Source organism: Mixophyes fleayi, chromosome 5 (genome assembly GCF_038048845.1).
Source record: "Mixophyes fleayi isolate aMixFle1 chromosome 5, aMixFle1.hap1, whole genome shotgun sequence".
NCBI classification, from domain to species: Eukaryota; Metazoa; Chordata; class Amphibia; order Anura; family Limnodynastidae; genus Mixophyes; species Mixophyes fleayi.
The window spans coordinates 138,409,205-138,419,070 of NC_134406.1; the positions used below are offsets into that span (position 1 = coordinate 138,409,205).

Below are 9,866 nucleotides of genomic sequence, written 5' to 3' on the forward strand. Positions count from 1 at the left end.
AAATGTCATTTTAGTCTTTTGTGAAACAGTTGGACTTTTGTCGGCAATAGTGTTGGTAACCCAAATCAATGTAATACACATTTTCTATACAATTAGATGCTCTTCACAAATTCCTCCACTTATTGATCTTAAACACTTATACCTGTAGTATGAGCCTTACTTGGCTCCGTAAATTCACATAGAATCACAGAGAATATGCTAGATTAAATTTATTTAATCCGAAAAATATTTCCAAAGCTTAATTACAAAACCGTTAATAACAAGACAGAGAAGATAAGTTGCACAAATAAGTTTCAAAAATAGACTTTGGTTTTGTTTCCTAGTTTAACTTACTGGTGTAGGGCTGGGCGTGAGTGGAGTACACTTAGAGATTGCACACTTCTGACCTAGGTACAGGTCTCCTTTTAAAAAATGCACACTTTTCCTAGGTAAGGCAGCTTATTTAAACCTTTCTCACATAGCTCTCACCCTCACCTTTGAAGGTTAGCTGTCAGTCAGAACAGATTGACACCCAGAATGACACAGGGCTTTCAAAGTGAGTTATCTATCCCTGAAATATGTCTGGCATCTCAGAAGGCATGTTTCTCACCTCTGCTCCTTCTGCCCGACTAGTCAGGTCCACATCCTCTATACACAAACTCTTCAGAGATGCTTATCTGTCACTGGGCCTGGCTAATTTCAAAAGACTCTGCTGACTGACCTAACTGACCTGTGCAATTGACCAAGCACACTTTGAAAGATTATATACAATATACACATTGTCATACATGAATATTAAGGGAAAATAACAAGAATACATAATCGTCACAGTTGTGTTCATGCAAATGTAGCTCATGCAGACCTGCAGAAACAAGCATATACTCTTGTTAGGTGCAGGAGCAAGTAGGCGCTGATTATAAATTATTGTAAACCAGGCGCATATACTGCGGAGGTGAAATTGCCCATTGTTATTTCAGAACAGAAAGAGTCTATTAGAACTCAAGTTTAATATGGTCAGATGTCTAAAGGTATATCTAGAGATCCCTGAAGCCGAGTAAATTAATTTGCTCTATAACAATGAGAATAAATGATGGTTTTACAGTGTCAAAATCCTGCCATCAACATCAAGTATAGTCTGCATCAAATAAACTATTCTTTGTAAAATATGTCCCAAATCAAGGGATGCTGAGACTGTTCAAAGGCTATACCACTAAATTGCCTACCTGCTATGTTGCAGGCTACTCGTTAATATTTGTGTATAAGCTCCTATTTTTTTGGACTGCTTTGATAGGTCCCATTGGTGTCTTCTGTCATAATGAGGTGAATGGGAAAATTGACATCAATCTTTTATATAATGTACTATCCTTAATTGCTGCTTTAATGCTCTGGCAGGTCAAACACTGATAATTTGAGTAGGGAAGAGGAAATTCTTTTATCTTCAGTCTGGGCCTGTTCTATGTCTCTCGGGGAAGGAAATAACCAGTTGGTGTAATCTTCTATTTTTAAATTGTGCAGTACATAGTTGAATGTTTTGCTTGCTATTTTGACATGCTTGCGTTTTTGTTACTTTGCAATTTAATTGTTATAAACTATCATTTTATACTATTTTTCAGGTTTGGAGAGCACAGTACAGAAGACGCCGTGGGACACTGAAGAACCATCCACTTCTTCCATGTGTACGTAAACAAATGTACATTTGTTTCGTAGCTCACATGTTAAGTTGGCATATAATACTGGAGGAAAACATAAACCTGATGTTTGTTTTCTGAAGGTGCTTCTCCCAACTATATGTTCCAAAAAACAGCAGTGGTCATGGTATGAGCTTTTGGTCTAGTTGTAATCATCCATTATCCCTACTATGTTCTGGCGGGATGCGGTCAAATTTCCGACACTGGAAATGTTGGCAGTTAAACTGCCGACATGAAAATGTCGGCAGGCTAAATGCCGACATGAAAATGTCGGCAGGCTAAATGCCGACATGAAAATGTCGGCAGGCTAAATGCCGACATGAAAATGTCGGCAGGCTAAATGCCGACATGAAAATGTCGGCAGGCTAAATGCCGACATGAAAATGTCGGCAGGCTAAATGCCGACATGAAAATGTCGGCAGGCTTAATGCCGACATGAAAATGTCGGCAGGCTAAATGCCGACATGAAAATGTCGGCAGGCTAAATGCCGACATGAAAATGTCGGCAGTTAAACTGACGACATGAAAATGTCGGCAGGCTAAATGCCGACATGAAAATGTCGGCAGGCTAACTGTCGGCAGGCTAAATGCCGACATGAAAATGTCGGCAGGCTAAATGCCGACATGAAAATGTCGGCAGGCTAAATGCCGACATGAAAATGTCGGCAGGCTAAATGCCGACATGAAAATGTCGGCAGGCTAAATGCCGACATGAAAATGTCGGCAGGCTAAATGCCGACATGAAAATGTCGGCAGGCTAAATGCCGACATGAAAATGTCGGCAGGCTAAATGCCGACATGAAAATGTCGGCAGGCTAAATGCCGACATGAAAATGTCGGCAGGCTAAATGCCGACATGAAAATGTCGGCAGGCTAAATGCCGACACTTCCATTCTGGCAACAGCTTGAAAATGTCGAAGTGTCTGCATTAACCTGTCGACATGAAAATGTCTGCAGGCTAAATTGTCGACATTTTCAGTGTCTACATTTAGTACCCCACCCGTTCTGTCTGGTCTACTATTGTACATTGTTAAAGCTCTTTAGAATTAACAAGAAGTTGGATACCAATATACAAATGCTAAGTTCATGTTTTCTCCCATCGAATACAGAAATCCATTGCATAAATCAATTAGAACCTCAAAAAGGGGAATAAGAAAGGGAAGAGCAATAAGTACTCTAATCTGGGAGTGGGATTTTTTCCTTATCTAACTTTAAATGATTGTATGTGGACATCTTTTCCCATTTCCCTTCTATTGCAGACCCCTACAATACAAAATATACCGATAGTAATTTCACTGGACACAAATCATATGCTCCTGACACAGCTGGTTATGGCCATATGCATGTAGAACAGACTATGGAGTACAGTAAATATGTCTCTAACAGTAGCTTGAATGACAACTCTTCAAACATTGAAGCTACATCTGAAAGTGAGCCTCCTGTGGCACCAGATGTTACTGATGCAAAGGGTCACTCTGATATAGACGAAGAGAAGAATACAGTCGTTCCTGATCAATCATCTTCCCACACTAGCAGCTCACATGAGCTGGCTTCTGAAACGCCATCAAAGCATACACATGGAAAAACCTCCAAAACTCTAAGTCCTGACATACTTCTACTACTTAAAGGCAAAGATGCAAGTACTGTGACCAATATCCTCAAGACCCTGTCTCCTTTTTATCCTGCTCTTCAGGGTGAGTAGACCTCTTTGTACCCAAAGGATTCTTTTGCATTTAGCCATTTACACATTTATTCCATGTTAATTATAGCTAAACACCAGACAAGTTGTCCACTGACAAATCTATGTACAATATTACCATTCTCTCTTGTCAGATCAGGTAACATCTGACTGCATTTTCATCCAGTCCAAGATTGCCAGTTCTATTCAGCCTACACACACTACAATTTGTGGTTAATTTGGTCTCGGACCAAATTCATGGTCACTAGTGTATGAACAGGGTTAGAGGTGACCTAGAGAAAGATTTTCTAAAACCATAATACACTGTTTACGGCAGTTCTTAAGTTCTCTTTGGTTATTAAATTAAAAAGGTAAACTGAATTTTGAGATATTGTGAAGTTGCAGCAAAGTGTGGGATATCTGAATCTGTGTATTTATAATTTGTTGCTTTCCATCCCACGGTGTGTATCTTCCTCTATTGCAGCTACATAATATTGTAACATAATGGCATTTGGTCACAGTCAACTGCATAGGAAGGTAATTTATTTGTGTGGTGGCAGATAAAATATTTGAAAAACATATGTAAGCGCAACATCTTATCTTATTTCAAGGCTTTCTTTTGAGGGATTTAGAATTTTTATAATCAAACATCCAGATAGAGGGTGCTTTTCTTTGTGTAAAATTTAACATATATTTCAAAGAAGTTATGACAAATGTTATATTTGCATTTGGTGGTTGCCTATTTCATTAGACAAGTTTACTGGTGTTCTAGATAAAATCATAGGTGTGTGCTGTCAGACTTGAACGTTGTATTCTGCATCACTCTGAGCACAGTAAATGACCCAAGCAATAAACTTTTCTTCTTCGTCAAATGTGTGTGTGTATATGTATGTGTGTATATATATATATATATATATATATATATATATATATATATATATATATATATATATAAATTATTACACATACACAAACTTGGCGGTTTAACCTTGAATTCTCATTCTCATGTTTTGAATGTCTTTATAATTTATTCCCTTTCCTTTCTTTACAGACGTGAACCTTGAGATGCTTGCCCAAGTGCTGGTTAACACTGGGGCGCTAGACTAATTTTTTTGCAACTTTGATTAAAATTGAGCAAGTTGGATGTGATGAATTTATTGGAAACCCAGCAACAACCTCCATGTTCAGAAAAGCTTTTGTTTGATGTAAATGGTCTTCCTTCATGTTTTAAGTTTTCTACTGTATAGTGGTTATTTTTGCCTTCAAAATAAACGTTCTGTGACTTTGATTTGCCTTACATATATACAGCGAACATCATCTTTGAGATTTCCACCTCCAAATGCATAAACCTTTTGGAGTTTTTACGTATGTGCATTTACAGTACACTCAGTAGCCACTATAATGGTTATTCCTTTCTAGTATTGGATAGAAACCCCCTCACCCTACCCTTTGTCACCAGAACAGCCTGAAATGTTCGTAGCATGGATTCATGGATTTTTGTATTGCACAACTTTCTCAATAAATTCTAGAGACTTTTGTGTTCAAAATCCAAACATATGGTCAGTTTCTGAGATACCCATGGGGTTCTGGCACCAACACTCATTCCATGGTCAGTCACTTAGATCACATTTCTCCCCCTTTCTGGTGTTTGTTGTGAAAAACAACTGAACAACTTCACCGTGTATGCATGCTTTTATGCATTGAATTACCGCCATATGATTTGCAGTTTAGATATTTGCATAATGAGCAGGTGTACCGAATAGTGACCACTGAAAGTATACAGATGGGGGGGGGGAAAAGGACATGCATAAGATGGACATACAATACACACAATAAATGCATACATGAAAACAAAGAGTTGATAGGATCTGGCTCATGAGAGAGCCTGATAAGAACACGGAGAGTAGTGGGAGCATCTTGGGTAAGAAAAGGGCATGTTCTGGCAATATTTCGAGGATGCAGGTTACAGGACTGGGAGACTGGATGTAAGGATAAAAGAATAGGGTGAAGTTAGTGTACATCTTGGATTTGGGAGTCACAGGAAATAGTGGTGATAGGATGATCTGAGAGGAGGTGTTCACTCTGGGAGGAGGTAAAATTATAAGCTCTTGAACACATTGAGTTTTATTTGGAACCTCCATGTGCAGATGGAAGAAGAAAGGGAGTTACACAAGATAATATAGAATGTCACGACATGAGCTAGAGGTGGGCATGCTGTAAGGAATAAAGAGCGGAGATTGAGTTGAGATGGCAGTTTGTAGGGTAAGTGCAGAGGCTTTACCCTCCAAGTGTAGGAGAAGGATGCGGTGTGTGATTTAAAATGAGGAAATATGGCAAATGGTGTCTTTGATCTTTAGAATAGTTTGCAAAATCATAGGCTGTGAAGTAGGAAGGGAAGGTGGTGTCGATTTTTTTTATTTATGCAAGGGAAATTGCAGTGTTAGAAGACTTCCTCCACTACAAATTCAGCCTTTCATCTTCAATGATATAAGCTTTCTTTCAGTCTGGGTGCACTTTTCCAGGTGGAGACTTAGTGTGTATCTGGAGGTACATTTTGTATGAATGATGTTTTATGAATTGGGGGGGGGGCGCACACAGGATGTGATTACATTAAATTTCAGCACATGTGACCTGGATTCCAACAGAATTGCGGTTCTCCCTACCCCTTCAAAGGGCTTTTGACACAGGCACACAGATATTCAATTGGGTTTACTAGAGACCCAATATTTGCCTGTATTTATTCGGATGTTACTAAGAGGATCGGGGATTCCACTGGAGTGAGGAAGCCACCAAACTCCCGTGAAGTACAGCTGTGATATGGCAGAAATGAAAGCCAATCACGTTTGCCACCTCTGATATAATCTTGCGGCTTGCCGATGTCTTGCGCCAAGCACTGGGCAGCATGGGCTAGATCCCAGGTGCAATCCATTGTAAAGTTAATGCAGCTAACTATGCAAGTGGTAAACGTTCCTTTTACCGCTTTAGCTGAACCTACAATGTCTGACCATATGCATTTAAGCTTGCTTGACCAGGGAGTTATCGGGCACAGTAATGATGCATCCAGACAAACTCATCTGGGTGCAATGCCTCAGGGCATGGTCTGGAGAGAGCTTTTTTTTAAATTTTATCATTAGATGGCATTCTCACCAGCTATATCTGGAAAAGTCAGTTAGGCTCTGGTTCCATCATGGGGAGGGACTGATTCCCAAGGGCAAGGTGAGGTAGCAGAGAAATCTGACTTGGTGTATTCCTCATGGGTTGTTGAGGACTCTACTAGGCGTGCAATTAAGTTGGCGCTGAACATTAAAGAAAGAGCATTTGGTGGAGTCTAACAATGCATTGTTTAAGAGAAAAAAAAGTTTTACTTTGTTCTCCACAGAAAAATGATTTGAAATGTGGACCAAATCTGAAGAGAAGTTTTCAAGTTTTTCGCATATTAAAGATATTTTACCCATTTTAAAGAGTGGATACTGAAAAATTGGGAAATCTACCTAAGGTAGATGTTCCAATAGCGCAGTTGTCTATGGCAACCGCCATCTCAATCCAAATGCTGCAGCTAGTACCAACAGAAACATTCTATAGAGACTATCATGAAATCTATGTAGTGGCTGTGTTTACAGCGTGAGGCAAGCTCATATTTGTGCCGCATTATCGCTTTCTTTATAATGGACTTGACAGTCTTCCAGGGAATATTAAGTCATTGAATTCAGAGTGCTTCCAAAGCCAGTTTGCATACCATCAAGGCAAGGGAGCTCGTGATCTAACACCAATCTAATGCTACATTAAGTGTGGCGTTCACTTGTGTAAACTACTAAGCTATTTTTGAGTGAATTTTCACGTTATCTAGTATCTGGAGATTCTAGTATGTTTTAATTGCACACACAGTATTGGCAAAGTTCAATGGATGAATTGTTTTTTCTGTACTACAACAATTTTAATTGACTATACATTTTATTTATTTAGATGGCTGCAAATGTTGAATCAATTACAAAGGTGACTGTTTCAAATCAGATGTGATTTGTAAATCATTAGTCTTCTCGGATACAAAGAGAGACATTACCTTAAAAGTAGCAACTGCCTGCTAACATTTGATCAGTGTACACTGATAAGTAACCTTGGAAATATTAGTGATATATTATCCATTTTAATGAGTGTTTTCAATATTATGTGTGTATTTTTAGTAAAATTACAAGATTTTATTGATAGACTGACTTTCTATAATTTCTACAATTTTATGGGTGAGAGGTAGGTGTTTGATTACTTTCAGTATTTTTGTCTAGAGGTCTTAAGCAGTTGCTGTTTTTTCTATATTAAGTAGTTAATAACTTTTTATAATTCCTTGATTTTTCTTTTCATTAAACTATTTCCGGTTTGTCTTTTGAATGTTCTTTGAACTTCTTAATTAATTTCTTGTTTGGGTATTTACTAGCCATCTAGGCGATCTTTTGCAGAGCAGTGTATCTACTCTTAAGTCAATTAAAATACTTTGGAGTCCTGCTTACAAATTCTGACCTCTGAAGACAACGGTTTATACCAGGGATTTTTAGATATAATTTATCAAAAAGGGGACAATACTTAATGTTCTGTTTTTGTTTGTTTGTGGGTTCTTTTATGTTTGTAATAAACAAAAAGATTTACTATTTTTCTTTTTCTTTAGATTACATTATTTGGGGGTGGTTTTTTTGGGTTTTTTTTTTTTTATTAAGAATTTTCAAATAAATCAACTTTATATTCCATGATGTAAATATGAGATATGTCAAAGGGCTGAAATACTTTTTTTTAATCCAAAGTCCAAGACTTTGTTTTAACTTTCTGGCTTATTTTTGTTTGTTTGCAGCATGGTCACACACTTCTTTGGAATTGTCTGAAATATAAATACAACATTATTGGCCTATAAGAACAGATGTGCATTATACTACCAAAGTTCATAGTCATGGTTATAATAGCATACCTTTCCCCAGTGATCTCTTTCTAATACATCTGCAGTTTAATTGCTAATATTTTTCTAATATGCTACACCAGCATGGACAATACATTACATTGAGTATAGTATGCCCAAAGCATCTTTCTGTTTCTGAAATTTCTGTGAAAATTACTTTAAAAGTAATGTTTGAATATGATGTGTGGTAGTAATAAGCACATCGCTCAAATAATAACTTGACCATTTAGATTGTAACAGTGACTAAGATTTATTGCAAAATATAAAATAATAGGCACGAGCTATTACCCTCCCACTCTTTTTCCTACTCCCCATAAGTTATGCACTATGAAAGCTGGGAAATTACCCATACTATTCTACCTATATCGACTAATGGGATTGTTTGTTTTCTCAAAATGAGGAATTTGGATCATTTTTCAATTTGGTCTATTTAATCGTAGTAAATGGAAATTAACCCAGGAGGAGAACTGACAGTTTGGTTAGATTTGGAGGGATAAAACTAAAGTCATAGCTTTAAAGCAGAAATCCCACACTTTTTTTCTTTTCTTTAGCAGGTTTGGTACCTTTTTTGAGCATGCATCTGATTGTTCTTAGCTCTCATACAGATCATTATCTCCTTTTCAGTATCTCTCTGGAGAGCAAACAGGAAAGCTGGGTACACAGTACAGGTTTTTCTTCCAATAATTGGACAAATCAGCCGACATCTGACTGTTTGATCAGATATCGTGTAGTGTGTATACTTACACAATGATCTAAAGTCGCCCCAAAGTGCCGATCATCGTGTCGTTTGGTTTGTCGTACTGTTTAATTTTTGCTGACCAATCACCTTTTAATCCTGCAGTGTGTATGAATTCACCCGACCTTCGACCAATAATGTATGCCAGAGTGACAGGTCTCATTCACCTTGTCTGCCTGCTGCTTATCTTGTCATGATCCACGGTCTCTGTCAACCATCTGCGGCTGTTTTGCTTTAGAGAAGAGACTGATATTGATGGAACGGGCTGCTCCTCCCTCTCTCCCCCTGCACATGTAGTCTTAACCCTCTGTGTGCTGGCTGGAAGGGATAAGATTAGTGCAGTATGAGGAGATTAGAGCAGCGTCCGTTTCTGGAGTTAAGCTTCAGCTGCCGGAGATAAAGCTGTCACACTGAATTTACGGCCAGCTTACAGTTCTGCACTCAGCACAGTGCTGTGTCCAGACAGGCTGCCCAATACAATTGCCGGGCTGACTCTCTCAATGAATTAAGACCTGAGCTGTCACTTTTTTGCCTTTTATGGACTACCTTGCAGCCGATAATTTTGACAGATGAAGAGCAGAGATCTGATGATCGTGTATAGTGTGTACACGTCAATCGGTATGCTAATCGGGATTTTTTAAATTTGTTATGTCGTTGGTATATCGTTAATCGTTTACTTTTCTGTAATGTGTACCTAGCTTAACAGTTTCCACAGGGTCACAGCTCTGCATGTAATGGCAGAGGGGAGAGTGTCAAAGTGAAAACAGCTCAGTGGGGTGTGCCAAAGTGCCTCTCCTCTCAATCGTGCACCATGAGACTATTGTTGCCATGGTAGTTGCAGAGCAC

The 9,866-nt window shown here is 38.4% G+C and overlaps 1 protein-coding gene across 2 annotated transcripts in view; it reads left to right on the forward strand.

Moving 5' to 3' along the window:
* Positions 1 to 4,633, forward strand: part of LOC142158670 (uncharacterized) — a 68,505-nt gene extending 63,872 nt beyond the window's left edge. For both annotated transcript variants that reach the window (XM_075212872.1, XM_075212871.1), the window contains 3 exons: positions 1,593 to 1,655; positions 2,927 to 3,361; positions 4,397 to 4,633. In XM_075212872.1, coding sequence (XP_075068973.1) covers positions 1,593 to 1,655; positions 2,927 to 3,361; positions 4,397 to 4,452 — 554 coding nt within the window. In that variant the 3' untranslated portion in view covers positions 4,453 to 4,633. The remainder of the gene's footprint in view (positions 1 to 1,592; positions 1,656 to 2,926; positions 3,362 to 4,396) is intronic.
* The last annotated feature ends 5,233 nt before the right edge of the window (positions 4,634 to 9,866 follow it).